The sequence below is a fragment of the Falco peregrinus genome, chromosome 8, assembly GCF_023634155.1.
Source record: "Falco peregrinus isolate bFalPer1 chromosome 8, bFalPer1.pri, whole genome shotgun sequence".
Classification (NCBI taxonomy): Eukaryota; Metazoa; Chordata; class Aves; order Falconiformes; family Falconidae; genus Falco; species Falco peregrinus.
Genome location: NC_073728.1, coordinates 30,804,893 through 30,832,070, shown reverse-complemented (window position 1 = coordinate 30,832,070; position 27,178 = coordinate 30,804,893). Strand labels below are relative to the sequence as shown.

Genomic DNA, 27,178 nt, shown 5'->3' with positions numbered 1-27,178 from the left:
TCTAGTAGCTTTATAAATGTAGACAACTCTAGCTTTCACCATGGAGTAAAAAAGTGTACCTGAGTGTTGGAGGGAATCCTGTTTGCTCATAGCTGATGGAGTTGGTCTCGTTGCACCAAATTACTCAAACCAATACTCATCAATAGATGAAGTATCTGTGTGTGTTCTTATCTGTTTAGAGTGCTGTGGACAGAATGATCCTTGGGCAGATGCTGGGGTACACCCCTGGCTTTTTAAGACACTGGGGAAGATGGTTGTGTACCGTATTTAACCCAGAGACATTCAGAGGAGCACTGTGATGCTGGATGCCGAGGAACAAAGGGAGCCATTGATGTGCTGCTGTTACGTGCATGGCTGAACTGCTTGACCTCCAAAAGGAATTTCTCTTGTAATGGTTGGATGTTGTCTGAAAAGGTGAAACTGCGCACAGGTTTTAGAAGTACCTGCTCTTACAGATTGGAGTATTTGTTTGGGGTTTTTTTTGTCTCTTGGGCTAAGGTTCTGTTCCAGGCCTGCATAGGTGGCTTTCCTGGTAGTCTACTGTCTGCCTCTTCTACCTTCTGTCCCTTTGGGTTTTTGGAAAGTTGTTACCTGTAGAATGTTGCTGGGCTGTGAATAAGTTAAGTGAGTAAGTCTGCTCGTGAAAGGCTCCAGTCCCCATCAAGATCTGAGCTTTCTTGTTGCCTTTAAAGAGCTCTGTTTCTTTGTGTTGCTTGGGTCCCGTTCTCTCCATGCAGTTTCATCCGTTTCCTTCTGGAATTTCCTGTTCTAGTAAGGTAGCTTACAATTAATGAGAAGCATTTCCCAAGCAGAAAGGCATTATGTGGAGAAAAGTGCAGTGGTTGTTGTTTGATAACTTGCACCTAGAGGTGGTGTGGTGGGAACTGGCACTGCAGACGAATGGGAGGGCAGGAGCTGACATCTCAGGCCAAGTGACAGTTACTGAGGTATCTGGGGCTGATTGCTGCCTTACAGGCATCTTTCAAAGAGTCTCTTGGTGACCATTCCAGGAGGAAGTAGTGTGTAGGAATTGTAGAAGAGTGTGCTCTAGCTGGACAAACACTTCAGAACAAGAATTGGTTATTTTTCTGGGTGTAGCTCTGTTGCAAAACTAACTCACATGAAAGGTGGTGTGAGGGTGGCTTGCTGACTTTTTCTTCTACGGAAAGCAAGTTTCTCGTGGTGTAGTAGTGAAGTCATGTGGGTCTTATGGGTTCCCCAGTCCTTTTAACTAACATAAAGAAGGGAAATGAGACAGAGAGAGGAGAGTCAGGATGAATTGCTGGAATATGTACTAGGTACTCTGTGTGGGTACTCCAGGCTTCCATGTCTTAAGTGTTTTCTGTTTTTAACTAGAATCTAAATTTATCACAATTGTTTTGCAGGAATGCATTTTATGATGATTCCAAGATCGTTGGTCCAACATCAGTGTAATTGTTGGACTAGACTTGAAGGGGTGGCTGGGATGGTCCTGCTGTTTTCATGCTCCCGGCCAAAGGGGCTTATTTGGTGCAGCTGCAGTCCTCAGACACTGCCGAGCAAACGCTAGGCTTTGGATGTATGGGATGTTCACTGAGAAAGCGTGGGGAGCTGCGTAAGTGGCCATGTCTCAAAGAACTAGTCGTGCCGATGGGGTAATGCTGGCAGTTCAAAAGGCCTGGGTGAAGCCCTGTGGGGAATCTGAGCAGGCGTGCATGAGACGGGGCCTTGGAGGAGGGAGCTGCTTGTCTGAGGAAAGGTGGAGCCGCAGGGAAGGACGCGAGTGGGGTAGACTCAGCTTTCCCTGTGGAGGGGTCCCCAGCGGTGACTGTCATGTGGTAGTCTGAGAGGAGCGGAGCAGGAGGGCAGGTTCTGATGTGCCTTTTTAAATCAGGGTGAGGTAAGCACAAAGAGAAGCAGCTGAGGGCAGGGCTTTGATGAGATGGTATTCATCAGGATGTGAGGTGAGACAGGAAAGGCTTCTGGGAGGTCAAGGAGATAACTTGACCCTGTTTATCTGTTTACTTCATGGCTATCAACCGTTGTAGGTGACTGGCATCTTCAAGCTGGGAGAATGGAAATGAAATGCATGATTTGGGTTGCTTTCCAGGGATCAGAAAGGCATTTGTGATAAGTGAAAGCAGCAGTTCTGATAAGTGAATGTATGTAGCCAAACTTGGCTGAGCAGCAACTAAAACAAAAATGCTCTAAAAGCTGGCTGCCTTTAATCAGGAAAGGTGTGGTGGGGTTGGGACAATGGGAAATCTGGTACTTAATTAACAGCCAGATCCTGCTGCCATTAAAGTCAGGCAAACTCAAACTGACCCCACTTGCTGCTGTGTGCTGCTTAAAGCATGCTCATGTGCAGGCTGTTTAGAGATGGAGCATAATGCTGGATGAACACCACAGCTAATGTGGAAAAGATCTGTCTTTATTTTTTTTTTTTAGTTTTAGCTCTTGAAATGCCTTTAATTTCTATGCCTGTGTTACTTGTGTGCATGTTAATAAGGATTAATTTACATTTGAATTTTGTTTCTTAAGGGTATTTTTTTTTCTGAGAGACATTTCTTTGAGGCTGAAGTTTAATGTGACTGGGTGGTAACTAATCTTGTTTACTCTTTTGTGCAGAAGTCAGGGTGTGTGACTTAAATTTAAGAATTTCCCACTCCCCCTGTTCGAAGCTTTTGTGTCCGTATTTCCTTGTGATAGTTTTGGCGGTTTAAAAGCAAAACCCCATTGGTAGTCTTTTGTAATCAACTAAATGTGAATTTATATGAGAAATTTTGGCTTCCGTGTCAGTTACTGTGGCATTGTGTGAATGTGGCATCTTTGAAAGATGCTGTTTTGCATAAAGATTTTATGAAATAGAAGATGGAAAGAAAAAATACCTTGGGCTATTAAATGTTTTTTATAGTGCCATAGGAATTGATAGAAGAACAACCCAACCCTCTCTGGTTGTCTGCACTCTGGCTGGAGAGTACCAGCCTGTGACCTCTGGGCTGCATGGAACTCGACTTATTGTTTAGGGAGCTATAAAACACAACTTGAAGCAAGGTTGTTGCCTGTGGGCTTACATTTGCTCCCTAGAGATCCACGTCTTTATTAGAAAGTAGGTAGATCCCTGTACATTTCAGAAGCTTGAAAATTATTGCATGTGAATCTCGGGGTGGGAGGGTCCTTTTTTGACAGAGGAGAAAAAATGTTTATGTCTCTCTGCATATTACTGTAGTGTATGCAGTGTTTGTATCTAACAGAAAATAAATTGTTGGTCAGAATTCTTAGCTCTGATCATCTTTATTTGATTTGAAGATCTTAAATCAGACTAAGCCCTAACGCTGTTTCAGAAGAAATGCCTTATTCATGGGAAATAATTGGTTTCACTGCAGGAGGAAGTGGTTGGGATTTCATGAACTGTATTACACAGGATATCAAATTAACTGACCTAATGAGCCCCTTCTGCCTCTGAAAATTTGTTATTGGTGCAAATAATGTAGGGTAGAGAGATCATGGTCTCTGCTGGCTGTGTTCTTTAAAATAATGTAGCTTGATGATAGATAATGCTGTTTTCGATTAGTTTTTCTCTTCTCTTGTCCTTGCTGTTTCCTTTGCCCTTTCTAGATCAGTGGTGTGAGAAGGATGTTCCCTCTGCTTCCAGACAGTGCTCGTTTTGACATCCTGTATTCTGCTCTTGGTTATTCTGGAGGAAGTTTAGAATCTCATTTGACTTGAATCATTATTTGTATAAATGTCTCTGAGGAGAGCAGCTGACTAATCAACATTACAGGCTGGATTGTGATTTGTAATTAAGGCTTCAGTGATGAAGGGGTGTCCTTGGGCAGAACGTTGTTTGCTGGGGTCCATGCTGGGTGATAGTCAGGGGAGTCGTGTCGCCCTGTTTGAAGGGTTACTGTTCTGTAGCCAGTAGAAGAGCTGAGAATGAGTGGTCCAAAAGCCCATCAGCAGACACTTGGTTGTCCCAAGACCTGCAGTAGGGTCAGGTGCTTGCAAGAACTTGAGGTGCATCCTGTTCCTTTGAATTGAGGGTTGAAGTTTGGCAGGGAGGAAGGTAAGGATTGAACCCAAGTAGGCTGGGAGGGGTCCTTTGCCACAAGGTCATCTTCTCTTTCTTGGTGACAGATTCACTATTTGTGGATGACAAACTTAAGCTGCGTATGGATATTGTTTTCATCTTTGTGCCTGTCTGTTTTAAATCTCTGCTGTTCAGTACTTATTTTGGGAACAGTTGCATACCTGTGACATGGATCTTGTTTTTTCCTTTTATCTGGCATCAAAAGATTAAAAGGAAACTTGAAAAGTAGCATACACTCTTCATTTGACTTGCATGGCTAATTTTCTCCTTAATGCAGTGAGCTCCCAACTTTCAGCTGAAAACACGTTTGTGCACATGCACCACCAATCTGAAAGGGAAGAGTTGGAGATAAATGTTCTGTTCCAGGGGAGCTGTAGATGGCCTATTTTTTTTTTTTTTTATGCTCTTCCATTAGTAACGAGCAATAAGTGATCTGTCTGTGCTACGGGCAGTTGAGCCTCACATGTTAGTAGCTTTCTAGGCCTGGTGGGTCTGGACTGTGGTGGCGGCCCATGCCCTGTGTAGTGTCTAGAGTATTTGGGTTGGAGCCTTTAATGGACTCCGTCAATGCAGATAATGCTATTTGATGCCTGATGTCCAAAGCCTTCCCTAGAACTAATCAGTGTATAAAACTTCCTGGAAGTGCTGCTTGTTAGGAGGAACCTCGTGCTTCTCCCCTGATCTTGCAAGATCTGACTTAGAAATATTTAATGCATGTTTTTCCATACATGTACCATAAACAGTTGGCTTGGACATTCACTACTCTTCTGATTGGCATAGTTAATGATACAAGTATCTTGAAAGTCTTTGATGCTAGATCAAAATAAAATAAAACTATTTTAGAAAGATGAGATTAATATAAATTTTAAAATTCTGTAGTGCTTTTCATCTAAAAAGATCTGGAATTACTTTTCAGACCAACAAAATGGCTACACCCATCATTGAAGCATGCTGCTTTAACCTGCTTGAACAATAACTTGGCACAAGTGTGTTGCTTTCTGTCAAGGGAATTGGATTGGTTTAAATATTTATGCTATATTCTTTAGTCACCAGGTGTTAAGGCGGAGGTTGTATTTAGCTCCTAGTTCATGGATAAAGTACCAAGGCAATCCTACAGGAAAAATTTGGCAATAGTCTAGTGAATTTTAGTATTCTGGCTACTGAACTAGTCATTGGGTTCCCAATGAAGTGTGGAGCAGGTCTGGAAGCTCAGCTCACAGCACATTGAACGGAGCTTCCAGAAGAGGAGTGGGAGAAGGGCTTTCCTCCCTGACGGCTCTTACCGTGTGGCTGTGCTGAGGGTAGGTCCTGCTGAGCTATGTCCCTGTTTGTTGTGCTGGTCCTGATGGCCATGTGTCCCTGTGGCAGGCAAGTGCCCCAAACCCATGGGAGCTAGGCTCCTCCTGATGTCCTTTTTCCCTTTACAAGCAGGAGCCTGTTCTGATTCCTGCTGGTGTCTAGAACAGTCCTTTGCTCTCAGATACACCGTTCTTCAAACTGAGTTAGCAGAAGGTCTCTTAACTAAAAAAAACCAAACCAAAACAAAAAAAAACCCAACAAAAAAACCCCCAAACAAACCAAAAAAACAAAAGTGAAACAAATTCTGAGGCTAGACAGGAGGCAAGACTACCTTTCTCTCTTGCTTCCCATGACTTGCCTTTGTAAGTTTTCTTTTCCACTTGGTATTTCTGGAGCTACATAAATCAGACTTTGTAGGACTTGGATAGAAAGTGGTGCAGGGTGCTTGCAGTGTACCCTGCCTCCCTTCTGCCCTGTAAATGGAAAAGAAACTGCCTTGAAGATTTAAGAGTATTTGCCAAAGCTGAAGCAGAGAGGTTCTTTATCACTGTCTCTTGCTTCATCTGGAGAAGCTCTTTCTTCTTTCTTTTCCCTATTGGCTTCACCAGCAGTTGCATTAGGAAGCTTGGCTCCTGGGGCACACTGTTGCTCTGCCTGCAGTCTCTGCGCACCACAGCTCTGGTGGCCCAAACCTGTAGCTTACCAGACTGGTTTGGAGCTTCGTTGGCTTGCTGTGATGTGACTGAGCACAAGAGCCTGGTGTGCAGTATTGTCACCTCCATTTGGAGGGAGAGGTACAGAACCAGTGTTAGGAAAACACTTGTACCAGGCATGGTGGGAGGGAGCCCTCCTCTGTCTGCATGACTGAAGTAGGCTGTCAGGCAAGGTGACTCTGTAGTGGAGAGGAAGTCCCTGGTTATTTTTCACACTCTTCATTTTCTGCCTTATGTTTCTATGAAGCTGTAGGTCAATCCCAAGAGAACAGAGGCAGCTCCACAAATTCTGCTTTAGAAGGAATCCTTGCTGTGTGGAAGAGAGGCTGGGTGGGTTGCTTGCTAGCCTTGCCCCTTTAGATATATGAACACGATTAAACTATTGCATATGGGGTTTGTGTGTGTCTGAAGATTACAATTGCAAGTTAGAAACCATCTGTCTGGGATGCTGAACTGTGAGCAACTGAGTGGGAACTGGGTTTCTGCTGGTGTAAAGATTTGCTGGGAAAGCAGGTGCCCTTGCAGGGGTTAGCTCCAGGGGAAAAGGCGTTTTCTCTGTTGCTTGTATATGCAGGTGCTCTAGCTGATGCCACATGCAGATGCTTCTCGTTCCAGGTTAATGATGCCTTGTTCCCCCAGGTCTCCAGGAGGATGTTTAAGGAACGGAGAAGCCTATTGGCAGGATTCAGTTGCTAGGTCTGGTTTGTCCGCCCAGTTTCTAAAACCACCACAGTGAATTCATTCAGGAGCCCTGGGAAGGGCTTAGTCGCTGAGCTGGCGGCCTTAGCAGCAGTTAATTGCAATTATGCCTCCAGTATTTTGGGCTCTTGGGAAATGACTAGAGGGCAGAACTCTGTCGTTTTCCCCTTCCCGAACATATTGCATAGTCTTAAGTCTGAAAGAAGACAACTCCTGCAGATCCTTGTTAGCCAACTAGTACTGCTCCCAGTCTGGCCTATGAAGGAGCTGTGTGGATTTTTTTTCATGTGAGTAAGAGGAGAGTGATAATGAAGAGTGGTTAATACCGAAGAGCTTGCTGTCAACTCTTAGCTTGTGGCAGACCCTTCTCCCTCCTTTGGTTGTAGAGGCTGTAAAACAGAGGTGGTAATGACAAAATCCAGGTTTGCAAACCACAGGTCTGCACCACAACCAAGCTTTTCTGTGTAGGTAGTCAGAATAGCAGTCCACCCTGTATTTGCAGGGTGGCTCGTGAGATGAAGTTTTAGATACGTTGCAGACACCAGCAGACTTTTTTTCAATTGCTTGTCCTGCTTGTGGTGTTTGCAGGCGACAAGGAGATGCAACCCCTGCCTGTAGGAGATTGTGCTCTGCGTTAAAGGATGCAAGAGGAGACAGTTCCAGCAGCAGTGCAGAATGTCACTCCTGGGAGTGTCTTGCCCATTTTGTTCATCTGTGTTCAAGGGAAAGCTCTGAAGAAAATCTGTTGGAGCATTCAGAGACTCTGCATATGACTTCTTAGGAAACCTTAACCATGAGCTAGACCTATTTTTTCCCATGTGGTTTTAAGATGAATAGACATTGCAATAGTGTGATATGGGTACTACGTCTTAATGTGTATGACTGGCCTGTGGTAACTAGTGTGTTTTGGTGGTTTCTGCCTTTGTAATATCCAGGCTTTCCACAGAAGAAAAATATCTCCTGAGAAAAGGTTTTAAAATCAAGTTTCTCTTTGCAGGTAACTTGGTCTGTTTAATGTCTTCATTTGTATGAGGAGGAGGGATTCTGTTCACAAGTCCTGGGAGCACAGGTTGTGAACCTCACAGCTTGAGTCAGTGGAGATACAAGGCTTGTGCTTCATGCAGGAACTGGGCTGGTAGAGACTCAGGTTCAGCTGGCAGCTCTGCCACTGACTGACGGTATACAGTGTCCAGAGGCATAGTGTCTTTCCCTCCTCCTGAGTCTCTTCTCTATTCTTCTGGGAAAATACTGCGCTTATTAAATTGAGGATACTGGTTGTGTAAGCCCATTGTAGTGGTTTGAAACTTGGGGCTGATGTCAAGACCTCTGTTAGCTGTGGGAAGATAACTCAAGGTCAGCTTGTTTCTTGCCTCCTCCAGAGCCAGCAGCTCAGGGTGATGTGTGAATGCTTCTTAGCATAGACCTCAGTTTGGGTTTTCATTCAGTGGTGGATCTTAACTATGTAGAGGGAAGACACTTTCCATTTTCTAAGGTTTGGGAAATTGTGCAAATTCCTTTTTTCACACACTTCCATACAATTTAGTTTAAACATGTCCCTAATGACCTAAAATACTACAAGCCTAAAGTGAATTTTATATTGATTTGAGCGTCCTGGGGACTTTTTTACAAGGTTTAGCTCCCTTAGTGTTGCATAAGTAGTGTTGATTTAATTGGCAAAGGGCTGCTCTGTGTGTTATTCTGGCTTTAGTAGCAAGTATTGCTGCGGTAAAGCAGCACAGAGTCACACTGAGATGGAAAACCAGGGCAGAGCATGCTGAATATGCTAACACTGATTCCCTTTCATGCAGTGTCCAGCACATGTGGTCTCTGAAGTTAGGTGTATGGGTGATTAGAAAGCGGTTCTGAATAGCCAAAAGCTTATTAAGACCCATTGTTTGCTGTTGAAGAACAAATGGCACAAGTATGAGGAGTTTTAATGGATCTTGGAGCAGCTCAGTGTGATAAAATCCAAATGCCTCCTTGCATTTTGCTTGCAGCAAGGAGGAAGCTCGCTCTTTCATGTTCTCTGTGAGCAAGTGCTTCCCTGGTTTGTTCTTCCAAGAAATCTCATGATATGCATGTTTCATGCTTCTCAAAGCTAGGCCCAGAAGTTTGTTGAGATGACAATTATGTTTGTGTTTAATTTGGGGTTATTGGTGTAGAGTTCGTTACGGATCCTGCAGGGGAAGAAAAGATGGATATGGTTTGAGTTTTGGACATAGGAGAGGAAGTCTAAGGTTCGCTTCAGTCTTCATATATCCTTCATGATTGTACATTAATCTTGAGTAAACCAATATTGGAAAGTTTAGTTCACCGGAGTGTCAGCCTTACCCTGGGGAGTAACTAGTATCTGCCAGTATAATTTGTATCTACAGTGGATTGCTAACAAGCTTCTGTTGTCACTTTGTCTTGTCTTGTTCATAAAGGATGATTACCTACTAGTAACATAATTTATTTTGCTGGTACTGTATTTCTAATGACAGGGAGGAAATCTTAAGGCTTTGTGGGTATTGTAATATAAGGGACTTCAGGAAATAGTCAAATTCAATTTTTTGTTCACAGAAGACAACCAAATGTATCCGGATGTCTTCTGTCAGGTGTTTATTCAACCTATGCTTAAAATAAATCCTTTGAAAATCTCGCAGCCTCCTGAATTAGTCTGTTCCAGTGCCCCTATGCTCTTCATGCTTAATTTCCTTTCTAGCTGATCTAAGAGGATTTCTCTTTGTCCTTCTTCTGGAGCATATGAGGAAAGTTGATCACCACCCTTGTTCAAGTCCATGCTAGCACGATCTCTTTAATGTAATTTCCACTACAACTGTTTTACCTGTTTGCTAGGTGAGGCTAGTAGTTTGTGCTTTGTTCTGCAGTGTATTGGCAGAGCTTCGTCTGTGCTGAGGCATCTTCTGATTGCTAGAGCTGGTGTGATTCCGGGATAAGGGCACACTGCTCTTTTCATCCCGGAAAGGTGGTAAGTAATTGAACGGTTGAGAACCACCTTACTGGCCTGTAGATGGATCTGCTGAAAGGCAGAGTCCTTGCACCTGCCTCCCTTTGACTGCGGGATCACGTGCCCTTGGAGGTGTGACATTTTCATTATTCAGTGAAGTTCTCCTAAAGAAAACTTTAGCTATTTTCTGGTAGGTGGTCTGGTCTCCAGCTCCAGTACTGTAGCAGTGTCGTTAACAAAGAGGAGGTGAGGGGATGTGGGATGAAGCTTTAAAGGCATTGTCGTGGGCAGAGATGCTTTTTGTAATCTCTAGAAAGTCACAGCATGTGGCAGGGAAAAGAGCACACTGGCAGATGGGGTGAGTGCAGCTACAGTCATGCCAAGGAGACAGTGTTGTGAAGCTTTCGTGCTGTGGCAGACAAGTGGGTCACAATGTTGATTTGTCACCCTGGGTAGGAACTTCTGCTGTGATCAAGAATGTGATGATATGAATTGAAGGCATTTCTGGGGAGGGGACCAGCAGAAGACGGTAGGTTTTGTCAGTGTGCACAGAGAATTTTGCCCATGGAGAGGGCTCAGGTCAGTCTCCTCCGAGTGACCTTCCTGGGTGTACAGCCTGGAAAGCAACAGTGGAGAAGATAAACTCTTTGAGGCTTGTTCTCTTGCCTGCAGCAGATGTGTACTGGACAAGTCAGCTGGCCTGTAGTTTCCCTTGGTAGTCATTGTGCTTCTAAGGTGTCTTACAGGCATCTGAATACATGGCAGTAGAGACTGGTGGTAACTGTGCTGTGGTTTGTGACTGTGTCTGTTTAGTGGTCATAGCCTTCCCTATCCGTTCCTCGGTGTGGCTACCTTTTTGGTGTTCCTGGTTAGCTTCGCAGCCTGAGGAAGAAGTGCACCTTGCATGTGCACTGAGGCTGAACCACAGCATGCTGCTGTATTGAGAGAGGCCAAATGAATACAGCGAGAGCCTGAAAGGAGTGATGTCTTTTAGGCCTGCTTCATAACGAGTTCCTGAACTCCAATTATGTGAGCAGAAAACTGGTTTGACTTGTGCTCTTCTGCTTTGTCCCGGTGGGGAAGGAGAGCTGCAGCATGTCTATCGGCTCCTTCCCGAGCAGGGGGCATGCTGCTGGGCTTGCCTGTTGCTCAGTGTGGTTGTGGGGTCAGCTGTGTCTGGGGAGCAGGGGCTGTGGAGGTTTGAAGTTCAAAATCCTCCAGCTGTGGTCTGTTAGCGAATTGCCGGCAGGCTCTTCTGTGGCACCTTTTATCACAGAAACCTGCCTTTCCTTAGGCTTAACCAAGACACAGAAAACTGAAGATATGGGAGGCACTGTCGTGATAGGATCTCGATGGAGGTGCGAGCGTTGGATCCACTTGAACTGACCTTCAGGCTTTTGGTGGGTGGACACAGTGGTGAAATCATTTACTCAAGGCTGTTTAGGCAGGACATAATTAGCAGGGAAAATGAGCTACTGGTTATATTGTAACAGTTTCTTTCTATCAGTTTTGTGTGGTCTAGGTCATGGGGTGCCCACCCTAGAGGGCTGAACTAGGGTCTCTTCTGATGTTGCTATTTGACCCTTCCCAGGCTTAGTGCAGTTGCTGTCTGCTGTTGACTCAAGTTGCAGGAGCTCTGGGTGGAGGTGGGTCAGACTCACATCTCCTGTGCCAGGGGATGAAGACCGGACCAAAGACTTTGGGAGCATAATCTTGGCTCTGCTGCAGGTCTGTTTTGTGGTGCTCAGAGTCAGCTGGGGGTGCACAGGTTCCTCTCTGTAAAGTCAGAAACAAAAATTCTTCAAGTCCTTGCAGAAACAGTGTAGGCTGAAAGGATGCTGTTTGCCTGCATGCTGCTTTACACAGGTGAAAGGAGCAATAAAACCAGTGCTGGTGTTTAGTGTTATATCCCCTTTCAAACCCTCCTAAGAAGGGATTTCAGACTAAGCTTGGAGGAGGAGGGAGTGATGTTGCTTTCCATGTGTATTTTGCCTGGGATCTTGTGTTTCTTGCTGGGGACAAGTGATATAAGGGAAGTGTTGATGCTGCCATATCCTGACTTTTAGCCCTGATTATCTAGTGACCAAGAAGAATTTTATGGAAAAATAATGCAACTGAATTCATGTGTTTTGCAGAATAAAGTTACCATTATCTTGAATTATTTAATGAGTCACTCAGAAACCATCAAAACATATGTAAGGTCCACACATAACTGGGCAACTCTTCAAAGAGCTCATGTGCTATCTAGTAGCCTGAAGTAGTTTAGTAGCTAAAAGTCTGTTTCTGGAATTGTTTTTTCCCTTCCTAATAGAATTTAGGTGATCATTAAGGTCTGAATTGTGTCATCAAAAGCTAAGACATGTGCAGTGATGGCTGATTCCCCTGTTGTATTTCTGGGGAGAATGTGGATGCAAGCAGCTGGCTTCAGATTCTGGGTTTATGCTAGTGTGATGCATCAGAATCGGGCCCATAGCAGCACATCTGAATGCTTTACCTTTTGATTGATTAAAGAAGTCAAGGTACATTAAAAAACAGTGCAGGGTCTGCACATGGCTTGCAGTTCTTTTCTTTTAAAGAAAGGGTTAATGAAGAATCTTTGCGTTCTGTTTGTGGTATCTTCTTTGATATATGAATTTGAAGACAAGGAACGGAATGTATATGTGTGCACTCAAAAAAATTGAATTCCTTTGAAGGAGGGAGGAGAAATCTCTTTAAATGGTGATATGAGTGTACTCGTAGCTCTGCATGGTTGTTTTTTTTTTTTTTTTTTTATTCCCCCCTCGTGTATAGATCTTAGGCTGAACTTCATTTGTAACTGGACTGCATGCTGGCACAGTCCCAACACTGCAGGCAGATGTATATGAAGTAGCCAAATAATACTTCTTTCCAACATACGGACAGTACTACTAGACCTCAGTGTGACAAGTTTATGATAGTGGTAATGCTCTGTAGTTACAGATGACGATATGAAAACCCTTGAAAAGCACTAGTTTGTATTTCCTATCTTGCTAGGTTGCAGCAAAGTGCTATTAACTTCCAGGAGGCAAAAGATGAAGGGCAAGAAAAGACATAACCGTAGCTGGATCCCCTTTGTAATCAGTTGGTGGTGTTCATTTTGTGGAAGATTGAGCAACTGATTTGCTTGACTTTTCTTACAGTGTCTGCACTGAAAAAAAAGCAGCCACTTGATCTCTAACCTACACCACAAGTGGTATTATCTGGAAAGTATGTTAAGTTTCTTGGTCTTATCCTTGGGCATTGCCATATCTTAACTCCTTTTTCTCTAAATGATGTTCTCTAGTCTCACATAGTTACTATCTGTGAAACTCGATCTCCAATTCTTCTGAAATGGTGTCTGTGCTGTAGACTGCAAGAGGCTTGCCAGCATCAATCCCTCCTCCTTCCTGAACAAAGTTGCTGTTGACACAGACTGGTAGAGGAGTAGTAACTGGAGCCTATCACTGTGTGTGGCTCTGAAATTTTTACTTTTATCAGATGATGTCAAGTTAAACAAAACCTCCTAGATAAATAAACCAAAAGCCCAGTGCCATTTCTTTGCTCAAAAGAACGTGCCATTTCCTGCTACGGCTGGCAGTATTTGAACTTGACATGTATGTGCTGATCTTGCTGCCCGATCCATGTTGCAGATGCCTTATACCTGCAGGAAACCTTGTTGGAGTCCAAGATTGTCATGGATCAGATCATGTAGCTGGAGTTTTGGGGGGCTACAAGTAGTTGCCTGGGCTATACTACTATACCTGGAGAAGGATTAAATAAATAAAACCAGTTTTGCTGTTTTACTGTCTGCCAACTAGGTCTTATTGGTGATGACACAGAAGCTTATTAAATCACTTAATGAATCAACAGGGCAGCTTCTAACTAGAACACATAAAACTGTTTCAAGTTTTAATGAACTTTTGAAGTAAATGACAACTGAAGGCCTATATGTTAAGAATCAAGTAAAACAAAGTGTTTTGTAGAAGTGAGACCAACCTGATCTAATTTTAAGCAGTGGGGTGGGGATAGCATTGAACTAGTTGGCCTTTGGATACCCGTTCTGACCTGATTTTATTGGTGAGCCCTGTTCTCATGCTAGAGGTTAAAGAGCTATTGTGTTGTTTAACTGGGTATAGAATGTGCAGTAGGGCTGGGTGGGATGGGAGGAAACAATCTGTCATCCTTTTCGTGTCAGGTTAACAGTGGCATGCGATCATCTCCAGCATTGTATATGTCTGTCTTCAGAATTCACAAGATGGCAAGTTTTGGTTCCGGGAGTTCTCAGGATGATCATGCTTTCCCTTCTGTGTAAAAGATGCTGCTTTATTTAAGACAAAAGGTAATACTAATGGGGCACTTTAATTTGGAATAGGCGCTCCAAAGTCAAGGAACCACTTTTGAAATTACAGGAGCAGGAGGGCTTGTGCAACTTTGAACCTGTATAAATTAGGAGATGAGACTGCATATAATGAAGAGGTTTCTAAGATGTGAAGGGCACATTTTTAGAGGTATCTGTGCCTGTGGATGCTGCATATTTTAGTTTAAGTTGGCACCTAATTAGTGCTTTAGAAAACTGCACCAAGCCTCCCTTACAATCTTTCAGAACCAAAAATAAATAAATCCACATTTGAATGTGCCTGTGATGACAGGGGACAGCTGAGTCTCTTCCTTTGCAAATTACAAATATTTCTGTTTCTTCAACAAAACCTGTTGATTTTAACCAGGAGGAACAATTTGGAAAAATTTGGAAAGTTGCTGTTGCCTTTCTCCTCTGAGGTGAAATGTAAGTTGAATTCAGCAGGCTGCATTTGTTCTTCTTCAAAGTTGCTTTTCAGTGTTGCTTCAAGTTTCTGCAGTGTTGTGTTGAAAAAAACCCTCTCTTCCACCTGAAGCATGACACAGGCTCTTTTACTAAGCTGTGTTCAGATTCGTAAGTTACTGCATTTTTATAAGGGTATGCTGTGCTATTAACTACTCACATAAATACATACTATATCCTGTTCAGCAGAGTGTTCTTGTTAACAAGTGTCCAGTGAGAACAGATCTCTTTAAGAAAATAACAGAATCATGAAACAAGGCATCTGATCTTCTAAAACCACAATCAAGATGGTTATTGAAACACTTGATTCAGCTTACCCTTTGTTATGTTGAATATAATGATGGGAGTTGTGAAGGAGAGAAAAAAACATAGTAAAAATATTGTGAAAGGTGAGTAGAGCCTGTCCAGGAGGTAGGTACCTCGTTTTCTGGGCTGTGCTTCTCCAGAGTGTCAGCTCTCTGTGTACCCTGCGCTGAGCTGAGTGGCTTCTTGTGTTACGTTTATAGCTTCTGTTCCTTTGACGTATTTCAGTTTAAGAGTTCCATTTAAGATACTTAATCCAAGAGCTAATGATTTAGTTGAACATGTAATTAATTCCTTTCTTGTATTAATCCACAAGAATTTGTGGAAGCCTGTAATGTGAGGGATGCTTGTTCGTATAGCTGTAGCACTAGAACATTGATAGGAGCTATTTGCCTGACTTGTTTAAATGTGTTTCTAGAGCTGGATGTAGATGCCAAAATGTATGTCATTTTGTCCCTGTAACTTTCAGATTGGTTTTCCACTTGTGCTGTCAGCTGCTCAGATGGCTTGTTCTTTTCCCTTAAGAAAATGCTGGCTCCTTCAAGCAACACAGGATGAAGAATTCCTGTGTCTTCCCTTGAGGTGCCTGTGTTGGTGTTTTGGTTTTGTGGTTTGTTTGAGGGTTTTTTTTTCTTCTGGACTCCACCCACCACCCAAGTGTCCCAGCAGTTTAACAGCTCTGGAGACTGGAGTGCTTCATCCGCAGGGTCAGGTACACGTAGGTTGGGCTGCGTGCTACCCGTGTCAGCCCACCCTTGTGTCTCAAGTTGGATCTTGAACCAGCTGTGGCCAGGCTGCTCACCTGCACAGGTCTGCCTGTGGCTGGGCTTTCCAGGGGTGTCAATTACAGTATTTTTTTTGTAGCAGTGGGTTTCCAACAGGTTGACAATAGCCAGTATGACTTTTTCCAGGCAGATTTTATTGAGCTGCTGTCCTAGGGTGATGACAGTCACCCGTTTCAGACCTGGATCAGGTGAGTAAGATGATGTGGAGTGTAAAACGTATGGAATTGGGTTTTCCAGACAAGCCAGAACTATGCAGCTGAACCGCGGTGCAAGTGCATAGCGCTTGGTGCACGTGTTCTGCTCTGGAGCAGTCCTGCAGACATCTGCAGCCTCTAAGTGTTAAAAGCAAAAATCTACCCTTACTACCTGTGGGTGTCTCGGACCCTAGATACTTGTGGAGGGGTAGCTTGCCAGAGATCACAAAACTTCTTCGGGTTTCTGACCACATGCGTGCTCTGATGTGGCCCGAGGGTGTGCCCTAATTTAGATGCATTGTGCTTCACTATGCTGTCATATAATTGAGTATCTGTTGGAAACAACTAAAAAGGCGTCTGTTTTCAGTCTGAGGGAGGAAAACAGATGTTTTATTCTCTTGTGAGAGCTCAGTAGAGTGATGTTTCAGCTGTTGCTCTAGTTCTCAATAATGACAGCCAAAAAGGCAAAGGGACAGATGCATGGGTCACAAGGAGTTGAGGAAAGGAACATATTTAGGAAGGAGAAGAATGATTATTTCTTGTGTGTTAAACAGCATGTGGGGGTTAGTTCTGGAGTATGTGGAAATCATTAACCTCAAAGTTAGCATTAGCTTTTAAATGGGCAGCAAGAGAATCTTTTTTTATCATTGTGATTGCTGTTTCCTAGACCAGATAGATCATATTCTTGGAAGATATATCTACTTGCCAGAAGTTAAAGATATTAAAAATGATGCCTGAATTGATCAATAACTGTGCTAAGAGCTGAGTGTAAGAGAGCAATAGTTGTGAGAGGCTTGCATGGGTTACAGACCGGTTGGGACTCTGAGCTGGTTGGAGCTGCTGAGCCAGAAGCTGTGTAGAGAGGTCTCCAGGGTGCAAGACCTGGGCCATTTGTGTCATTTCTCAGTCAAATATCCCTGGCCCCTTGCAGGATAACACAATGGCTCAAGCAGAGTGCACGGTGACGGCTGCCCAGCTTGCAGATGGGCACTGGTGCATATGTGCTGATGCAAGGTCTGGTTCTACCTGCATAGGCACACTCAGGTGAGCAGGTCAGGACTGGGACTGTCCCCTCCTGTGTTCTTGTGGCACTTGGTTTTCTGGGGTCCTGGTTTCAGCTGGAGTTACCGGTATAGCACTGATAGTAAACTTCTGGGAGCTTTTCCTTTTAAGTTGTTTGACATGCATTGAAAAACAGCATGTAACTCTACCTTGGGGGGCAGGACTAAAAGAATGGTAAAAGAAGAAACTGGTATAGTAACAGCTTAAACTAGTAGCTCTCAGTCTTCACTGACTTGTCTTGACAGTACTGAATAGTAAACTGTGGGGAGCATCACACTTGCTGCACGGGCTGTGCTACGTCTTGTGGCTGCTGTAGGTGCTGGGTTAGAACTAGCTCAGGTGCACCGTTCACTGGTGTAGGAAGGATTGAGAAGTATTTTAACCCATGCCTCTACGGGTCATCCTCTGGGCTTTCCTGAATGGGTCAGAAAGGTGTTTGGAACGCACTGAATCCTCCCCAAGGCTCATCTGTGAAGGAAGACCTTGCGAAGGATTGCTGAAGACTTGCCTTGAGGGTAGTGCTTGCCAGTAATGCATGGGCCACTGCTGCCTCAGCACCTGGAGGGGATGGGAGCAGGAGGTGAAGGTCCAGCAGAGAAGGGCAGCATGTGTTGAGAGATCCTCTGTACTTAATAATGATGCATAGTCCAGAAGCTGGTTTCTTTGTGCTTCTTAGCACATTTGGCTCTTTACTTCATGTTTCAGGGCCTTGCTTGGTCATGAGATCACTTGAAACCCTGAATTTAGTTTTGTAACTCAAGGTTTTGGAATAATCTCCTCTTGTGATGCTGGGCACAGGAACTGCTGTCCTTGAATTAATGAACGGCACTTGTTGAGCCTGTCATGTGTAAAACTTGCTTGAATATCTGTAGGATGTACTGCAAGAGCATGTTTTGGGGGTTTTTTGGGGGGTGGGGTGTTGGGTGTTTTTTTTTTGTTTGTTTTTTTTTTTTGGGGGGTGTGTGTGGTTTGTTGGTTTGGTTTGGTTTTTATGGAAAGTTTTGCTTGGATTCTGATGTTTCTGAGTTGTTGTATTTGCGTCTGGGACAGCCAGCTCTGTAGCCTCATGCTTTGGGTTGTGTCTGTCTGCATCAAGAGGTGATTTTCTTTGGCTGCACATTTAAATTGTCTTATGGTTGTAGGTGGGAAGAACGTAAGGTGCCTCTTTCTTTTGCTTTTTGTTGTTAGGTGTAGTCTGACTTTCACCTTTTCTTCCAACTGCACTCTCAGGCATAGTACTTTGTGCTGTTCTTCTAAATAGTTGAACCTTTTGGGCTCTTTGGGAGCTATAAAATCAGTGCATATTTGCTTGGCTGTTGGAGTACTGCAGTTCTAGTGATACTTTCCAGCAGTTCTTAGTAATGGAAAGTGAAGAAAAGAGTCTTCAGGCAGAAACTGAGGGGGAATTCCAGGTACGGATTTTGTAATTACTGAAGCTGGAATTTAGACAGGATGTAGAAGCCGTTGCCTTTGTGTGAAGCGATTGTTAATTCCCTTGTGGCTAGTTGGTCAGAGCTTCAGCTCTTACAGTCTCTTCTGGGTGAAAAGATTTCAGCGGGCTATAGAAGCAGCTTTGTAGGAATAGGACTCCTGCTGAAGTGATGCCTTCCTCCGTGGAGGAAGCATTCCCTCCTGCCATCTGTGGCCCCTTTCTCTACCTAGCATCCATCTCTTCACTAACTTGGGCTATTGTCTGGCTTCCAGCAGCTAACAAAGGCATCTTGAACATTTCTTCTTTTCTCAGTGGAGTTCTTTGTTGTTGTACTACTAGCTGTTGTGGATTATGTCGGGAGGCCCTTCTCAAGGGTGTAGGAGCGTGTGGTAGATGCTGAGCAGGCAGGCTGACTGCACAGGGCTGATAGCTGCTGTGGAAGTTTCAGGTCTTAGGGTGTTTCTAGAGTTTTGCAAAGGCTGTGGCTACTGAAAATGCTATTGCACCCTTAATTGCATGTATCCCTTTTCTTCCCAAACAAGGCAAAGAAAAAAACCTTTGCTAGCTGTGAACTAGCAAGAGATGTTAGCATCTGGTAACTATCCTCTACTTTAGTCAGGTCAGCTTCTGTTGACTTTTCATCACGGTGGCTTCTCAGCCTCCCCGAGAGATCCCCAGGTTTTTTTCACGTTACCAGCAGCTGGTGGGTCTTGGCTGAGTTTGCACCTATTTGGTGCCCTCCTCGTGAGGCTGTCCGTGCAGCCTGTCATCACTGTTTTGCAGGATCGCTGTTCCTCATAAAAGCTTATACTGTATGGTGTAATCTGGAAGTGCAGATGTTCAGAAGTGTGGGAACTAGCAGTCAAGGGGAGTAGCTGGATATTTAAGCATCTTCACAATTCTCACTACTCTTCTTGAGCCCCAAGGGAACAGAGAAGACTGATTATCTGCTAGGTTGTGTTTTTGCCTTGGTTTTTCCAGATGCTGTCTAAGCCCTCAGAAGCACTTCTGTTTCAATTTTGAAATGTGCTGAGCACTTTCTGTTCCTGTATGTGTTAGAGATGGAGTCAGGGTCAGTGCTTCTGTGCTAGGAGCTTTGAGATGCTCTAGCTAATGTGGTTCTGCCTAAAGGCAAATTACCAGTGTGATTTCTCGCTTTCTTTGTGCACTGTAGCAGGCTTTTGCCTCTAATGGAGGGGAAAACACTTCTATTAGGTAAACCAGCCTGGTCTCTTAATAAGGCACATCACTACACTAGCAATTTACGTTGCCATAATACAGGCTTTCAGTTTTCCCATGAAAAAGAAAGCAAGGCATTGCAATGGCTTTTTTCATTTCCCTAACGTTTTCTTGTTGCTTTTCTGTAAGGGAGATCCTAGCACTCATTGTATGATGCTTCATTTTGCCTTGAGCTCCTGAGATGCAACTTGTCAGCAAAACTACAAGCGCATTCAAGGATGTGGTGGGCCTGATCCCCAGCTGACGCCCACAGGCATGATCTCATCGGTGCTCACAGAGCTTACATCCATTTTTCCTTACTGGCTGAGGACCTGACTGTAAGTGTAAGTGCTCAGCTGGGAGCAGCAATGGAAATGTACAGAATAGTGGCAGTGTTTGTAACTAAGATATTTAACTGCTTTCTGGTGAGGAACCAAAGGCAATAGCAGTTGGTAGTACAGGTGTTTCATTTTTGATGTTTTCTGTGAAGACACTAAGCACTGAGTACTGCTATGCAGATATCCTACATGTAAGGTGCTGTGAAAACAGGACTGGCGTTCTGAAACAGTGTTTGCTGCTGCTGCTTTTTAGCAGTGTTTGGGGTAATTGAGACAGGAAAGTGTGATTTAAATTGGGACTCTGCCTTCAACTGCAGAGTCTCATAATACATTACCATGAGTATTGCTGCAGCACGGACTGTAGTTTTTGTCAGTAGTGATTTACCTGCTGTGCTTTCTGGAGCTTTGCTTGATCAGGCTGTAAACGGCACCTGTGCTCCACAGCAGTGACTGCAACTTGCGATTCCCTTTGTGTCCTTTGGACAGAGCCTGGTGGTTACATGCTGCTCCTTCTCACCATGGTTGTGTGCAATCGCTCAAGGACCAGTGCAAAAGAGGATGAATTTGTTACTCTTTGGTATGTACCCCTTCAATTGCACTGAGCAGAGGCAGGACAGAGAGCAGTGTGGCTGGGGGCTGACTTGCTCCAGCTATTTCACCTAGGACATACTCGTCAGCTCTCCTGGAATCAGATATCCACATTTCAGAGTGATCATGTTCTTCTAAGCATCCCTCCGTTTTTCTTTGTAGGATTTTCTGTAGTGCTGCCTTCTTGCTCTGTGGTGTTTCCTTGAACTGGTTTGAATTTCTTGTGTGTTCTGTGAAGTCTGTAACTCTTGCATTAGGAGGCAACTGGCTTTTCTGTTGGCTTTTTTTGCTGGATCCAGAACATAGGTCTTGGGGTTTTTTGCTTCTGCATGGGAAATGTGCCCTTGTGTCCTAACAGTAGTTGTCAGAAATGATCACTATGGGGATGTATTTTAACACTCATTCTTAATACCTCCCAACATTTAAATGACCTTAGTCTTTCTGGGATTTATTTCACTCTAGAGCTATGCATTATTTATCAAGTTGCTCCTCTGCTCCCAAGTCTGTAAATGAAGGAGAACCTTCAATAACCAGCTTTTTTCTCATTTTGCAAGGGCTGGAGGTTTCATTGGGTGTTTTGATTCAGCCATTTCCATCAGTCCAGTAGTGATTCCTGGCAGGGTTGTCTCTTGTCACGTGGGCTTTATTGTCCTTAATCACTGTTGCATAGTGCTGCACTATTGTAGGATAGGTGAGTTGCCATCAAGTAAGCTGGTCTGCTGGATTCTGGGGTGGGCAGTGGTCCTTAATTCATAGAAGATGCTTGATTTTATTTTTTTTACAAGCAGTAGTTTAAAAGTGCTGAGACATGTGATCCGAGCTCTATGTTATGTGGGAGCAGTGAGGGGATTAAGAAGATGGGCTGATCGCGGCTCTCCCTGCTCTCCACTCCCAGACGACTTGTGGGAAGTTGTGTTGCCCCTTGTGTTGTACAAGTGAGGCATTTGCCAGAGGCTCAGGTGCTTGAGATGGTAGCGTGTGTGCTCTGCAGTAGTACTGGCTGTCATCACAGTGAGGAAAGCAGACTCAGTTGACCTGCAAGGGTCAATACGGTCACAGGGGCGCCAGGCAGTGTTGGCATGGAGGTATGGGGAAGATAAACTTGCAGGGTGATGTAGAACAGAGCCAAGGACTGAGGGAGTACCACAAGCACTGAAGATTTGGGAACCTGCTTGGGTGGAGATGTACAGGGCGGTCAGTACCTCCTGGATTTTCCTTTGAGATGGTAACACAGGAGAGACAGCATGAGCAGCCTGGGCTTACAGTGGGCAAAGAAGAGCGAGGCATCTCTTGATGTACTGCCAGGAGAAGTGGAAAGGTCTTCCAGCATGAGGTAGGAGAGACTGGGAAAAGTGATACAGAGATGATGAAAGCTGTTGTGTCGTTTAAGTGTGGTGCTAGTCTGATTTGCTGAACAGTTGCATGCTGTGCTGTAAGGAGAGTTTCAGCGCTGATACTCTCCAGTGTACAGGATCTGGCCTCCCTGCTAGGGAAGGACACGAGTGTCAGGGAAGTTCCTGACCTACTGTGACTGTTCTCAGCCATAGGTACTGTCAGTGTTTGATCTGGTATTGCTTAGTGTAATTCCCTTTTCTGGGTAGAATAATTTCGATCAGCTGTATAGAAGGGCAGAAAAACCCTCTGAAAGTTTTCCGTAGCTCTTTTTCCCATTCTTCTAAATCCGGAACAGACGTCTGGCCTCTCATCAGTGTCTTAAAACAGAAGAAGAGTCACTATAAGGTTGCTCTGTTTGGAAATTTAAATTCCTACATTAATAAGTTAAATCTTCTCAGTCTCACAGATGTAGAAATACGTCTGTAGATGATGAGAAATAAAAGGGGCATTTTTCTTCCAGGAAGCTACTCCAACAGATTGTGGTCCATGTTCCAATGAAAAAGTTATATCCAAATGAAGCAGCTGCTCTCGAGGCATTGCTGTATTGAATGGCAAATCAATGGCCCAGTGTCCAAACTTGTGGATTTTGAAGGTGGTGTCTGTGACAGAATGGGTGGTATTTCATGGATCTAGAGAAAGAACCCAGAAATAACTGTTTGCAGTCTCCCTGCTGTTCAGCTCTGACCACAGGTTGTAGTCGTACCAGGAAAAGCACTTGTGCTACTGTTGCTGCCTTCTTGTTTGCTGCTGTTGGTTTTGCAAATTGCATTGTACAGAATAGCTCCTATAACCTGTGCTTGTACTAGGATTGTTGGGCTAGGGTGATGCACTCATGTTGCCAGTACAGATGTGAATCCTGCCTTGGAATGTGAAATGTTAATTCTAGAACAGTGAAAGGAGATGGATGTCCTGCAGGGTGTATTTGGTTATACTCCTGTGCAGATAGCATACAGCTGTTAGCGTTTCATAAGCTAACTTCATCTTTCTCTGTCTGCTGTTCCTCTGTCTGCCAGGAGTTTTGTTATTGCTGTGGTGACCCAAAATATGTACCTGACTTTAGCTGACATTTGTAAATTCAGTTTTAACTTTAGCTCTTGCTTGGTCTTGTGTGCCCAGTTCAGTTGTGGTGGATATTTCATGTCTTGAGGAATTAAAAGTGCTCACTGACTGATTAGCACTAGTCGTCAGGCAGGTGGTGATGTGGGGCATTTGGTGCTTATCTCAGACTTCTCAATGTGTAAGCTGAAGTGTTCTCATTTTTCACAAATACGTTGTTTACTTAAGGTATGCAAGTGCTTCTGGATGTCTTTGTTTATGAATCCAAAGGATTATGTAAGCAAGTGTTCAAAAATACCTGGTTGAATTCGCTTGCAAAATTTTTTATGTTGAGATTTAGAAGTTTGTCTTCCACCTCTCTCCCTTCCTTCAAGAAAAACCTAACGGACTGCAATGTGAAATAGCCAAGCTCTGTCACCACAACGGTGGAGATGAAGAAATGAAGCATGAAGCTAGCTGGGATAGGAACTGTATCTCCAGTACTCCCATTTTGGTCCCACGCTGCCAGGTGTGGAAGGTCCAGCAGGGTGAAGCCAGCCTGTGGGGATGTGCTGCTCAGCCCATTGCTGATTCCCTGCAAGAGGCATGGGATAAAGGTTCGCGCGGCAGCCGCCACATCCCTGCCGCATGTGGCATGGTCCGGAGAGTGGAGGAAAGGGCTCGTCTCTTCCCTGCTGCAGTCTGGATCTGCCGTGTTAGGGCAGGCTCTGGTGGCAGCCCGAGGCTGTGATTCACTCTGGTCACTGGTGCTGGACAGTGCAGCTCCCTTTCTCGCCCTTTTCTGGAGGCGCGTTTAGGTGTGTCTTGTCTTAGGCTGTGTTGGATGCATTTATTTGTCTGTCACGCTTGGTGAGCATTTACTGTTAGAGCAGATGATGGTAGGCTGGCTGTTCTCTGATACGTGGAGCTGCCTGCAGGCCTTTCAGCGTCACCCGGGTATTAATGGACAGTTACTATTCAGCTACCTGAAGTAAGTTTTTGGTGGTCTATTAAAAAAAAAAAGGGGGGGGGGGGGAGGGGAAGTATTTTCTCTGTTGGGAGAAGGCTTTGTTGCATCCAGGATCCCAGTAAAGAGCCTTCTTTACTGGGAATGTTGGTGCCTTGAGACCTGGCAGTTGGAGGGAGGCAGAAGGGCTTGCTGGCAGCCCTTAGCGCCTATGGAAGGTACTGGGATATAACAAAGCAGCAGCAGATGCCAATTGAGCTGAACACTGGATTGCTCAAATTGCTTTGTTGAGTGTCTTGGGGAGCCTTCAGGAGTCAAACAAGCAAAGTGGCAGAGTTGTAGACCTAGGGCTGTGTCACTGTGTGTTCCTGCAGTGGGTTTGGGAGACCTAGGATGACTCTTTCTGGGACCTGTATAAAGTAGGGGGCTAAGAGCAGTGGCTGCTGACCTGGTATTTTCTCATCTGAGGGCTGGGGGCTTGTGAGTTGAGTCCTGCTTTGCCTGGAGCACAAGCACGACCTGTGCTGATGCAAAGGCCTGGAATAGCTCCGTAGTTATCAGCACTGCAGTGTTATCTGGAATTTTGGATGGAGAGCTATGCTTCCTGTGCCACGGAGTGGAGCGGTGCCTGCCAGCTGGCATCCCCGGGGAGAGGGGTGGCTGCTGGCGGCCGGTCCCTGCTCCGGCCCTGCACTGACAGCCCCCCTGCTCCTGAGGTTCCCCCTGGGCGTTGGTGTGTTCATTCAGGCAGAGCTTGATAACCACTTCAGGGGTAAACAGAGGTGGGCTCTTCAGTGTGGTCAACCCAGTGTAACAAGGGCTGGAAATCAATTAATTCTTCATTCATTTGCCACACATACCTCAGGTTTTGTGTCCTCTCTCTCTCTCTCATGGACCTGTTGGATTTCTCAGTCTATATGCGGCTTCAACTTTCTACCTCAGACCATCCGAAGTTTGAGGTACGTTGGGCTTGAGAAATGAATCCAGTGTGGTAGGGGGTAACACCTTGTCCCCTCAGTGGTGGTTTGCTCAATAGCTGTGCAAGCCACCGGTGTAATCGTTGTGCTAATGAGCTCTCCGTTTCTGTAAGCGTAAGAGCAAAAAGTCTTGGGAGGCTTCGCTCACCCTCTTCCGCTCCTGGGGGCGAACTGCAGGGTGGCTGGCTGTGTTTGCACACTGCATCTGTTCCCTTTAAAGTCTGAGTGATGAGTTCCCCTCGCTCTTTCTGGCTTGCAGCAGTTTGAAGAAGAGATGGATCCCTTCCTCTCCTGGGATCAGATTTATCCCTGGGGCACACCTCCGTACCTAGGCAGCACACTTACTTCTCGGAGCGGGATGCTGCTGTGCTGGGGCTCGGATCGGCCAGCCGTGAGTGGTGCTGGCGTTCAGAGTCCCCTGATCTTCCTTTAAAAGCGTCTCTTGGCTGATGCGGGGCTCTGCTGCCGTGCCTCAGCCAGGAGGAGCCGAGTGGGCAGCGGTGGGTAGGGCTCAAGGCAGCTGGCTGAGCGTTTCTCAAGGGTAGATTAAATCCAGCGCGCAAGATGAACGTGAAAATGAAACGCGGTGTACAAAAGCACGAGGAAGATTCTCCTTTGGCATACGGACAGGTTCTAGGCCTGCCGGCATGCTGCAAGCGGCGTCGAATGGGAGGAATGACGGGGAGCTCTGGGTGTGATGGAGAGCGCCGCGGGGCAGCGCTGTGCTGGGGGGAGCCGCGGTCCCCCGTACCCGGCGGCGTTGGCTGGCCGCGCTGCCGGCGGCCCCCTGGCTGCTGTAGGGCCGGGCCGGGGCGGAGCCGTGTGCCCCGCGGCGGGTCTCGGCCCGGCCGTCCGCACGGAGCGCCGGGCGCGGGTGCCCGCCGGTACCGGGGCGGCCGGGGTTGGGGAACGCAGCGGGCGCGCGCGCCCCGATGCGAGGTTCCAAAAATTGCGCCGCGCGCGAGGCGGGCGCCGGTGTGTTGCGTGAGGCGTTAGCAGTGCCGCCCTCACCACGCGTTCATCGGGCGGCCGCGCAACCCCCAGATAAGGACGGTTACCGGGCGCTGTGCCGCTCCCCCGCTAGGGGAGGGCTAACGGCCGCATCGGTGCGGGCGAGGGGCGGCGCGCACCCGGACCCGCTGCCCCCCGCCGCCCGGCTCGGCGGCGCGCCCCGCTTCGGGGGCGGCGCGGGGAGCGGCGTTTCCGTCTCTGTCTGAGCGCCGGTTTAAGCCTTTTCGTGGGCTGTGGCGGCCGTACCCAGAGTGCACTGCGCCAGCCGGGAGGCTATTTGCATAGGGGGCTGGCCAGGCGAGCCGGGCGGCGACGCAGCGCGCCCCCTGTCGACCGGCCGTGGCGCTGCCCGGCCCGCCTGCAGCCCCGGCCGTGCGTGCCGCGCGGTGCGTGTGTGTCTATCCGTCCGTCCGGTGGCGAGGGGCCTGGCTGTCCGTCACACTTCTAGGGCTGCTAACCTCGGGGCTTTAGTAAAAACCTGCGGAGAGCTGTCCGACACCAGAGCTGGCCTCGTTTATAGGGTCTTGCTAAGTGCGTAGCATGCACACCACACAGTCCATGCGGTACAGTATGTATGGGTTTGTAGCTACTGCGTGGAGTCGGGCAGAGCGGGTTGTCTGATCTGCAGCCTGTCCCGGAGCTTCTCTCAAATCAGGTGCCTTTCCCTGGGTTTCAGTTATGTCTGAAAAGCGCTGGGTTTAATTTCTGCAAGTGAATAATTAAACAGCTGTTAGTGCACAGCATTTTCTAATTATAAGTGTCATAATTAGAATTAATTAGAAAAGCTAGTTACAACAAATACCAACGCTGTTATGCATGTGTATGTGTACACTGCACATACATATGTATGAATTCAGCATTGAGCATCAACAGCAGTTGCTGGCTTTCTCAAGCTCTTGGCACTGGATTTTGGCTTGTACGTGCCACAGGGAGCAATAATTTGGTAAATAGCCTTTTGTGTTTGCAAAGCACTCTGCTTGTCCGGCAGAAGCCACGCAGGGAAGAGCTGTGTGTGGGGGCACAACCCTGCGGCAGGAGGGAGGGAGCCTGTGCCCACGCTGCTGCCCAGGGCGTGTTGGCTGAGGGGGGACAGGGGCTGCAGCTAAAGCACCGTCTGTCCTCTGCTCTGCTCGCAGGTGGTTCTCCTGGGCATTGACATCCTTTCCGCGCTCGTGTCCCGCTTGCAGGATCGCTTCAAGGCCCAGATTGGCACAGGTAAGGTGTGTGTGGGGGGGGGGTGGGGTGGGGTGGCTGCTGCACACGAAGCCCTGTTCTGCCCCGGAGGGCACAGGGAGGCTGGTGGTGGTGTCAGGCTCTGCTGAAGGGT

At 46.1% G+C, this 27,178-nt stretch overlaps 1 protein-coding gene and 1 non-coding gene across 2 annotated transcripts in view; one reads left to right on the top strand and one right to left on the bottom strand.

The window, feature by feature from the left end:
• Positions 1 to 27,178, top strand: part of CLASP1 (cytoplasmic linker associated protein 1) — a 181,290-nt gene that overhangs the window by 22,661 nt on the left and 131,451 nt on the right. Inside the window, exon 3 of the mRNA XM_055811576.1 lies at positions 26,988 to 27,066. Within this exon, the coding sequence (XP_055667551.1) occupies positions 26,988 to 27,066 (79 nt within the window). The remainder of the gene's footprint in view (positions 1 to 26,987; positions 27,067 to 27,178) is intronic.
• Positions 25,779 to 25,895, bottom strand: LOC129785103 (U4atac minor spliceosomal RNA). Its single transcript, XR_008748648.1, has one exon. It is a non-coding gene; the product is annotated as a U4atac minor spliceosomal RNA (small nuclear RNA).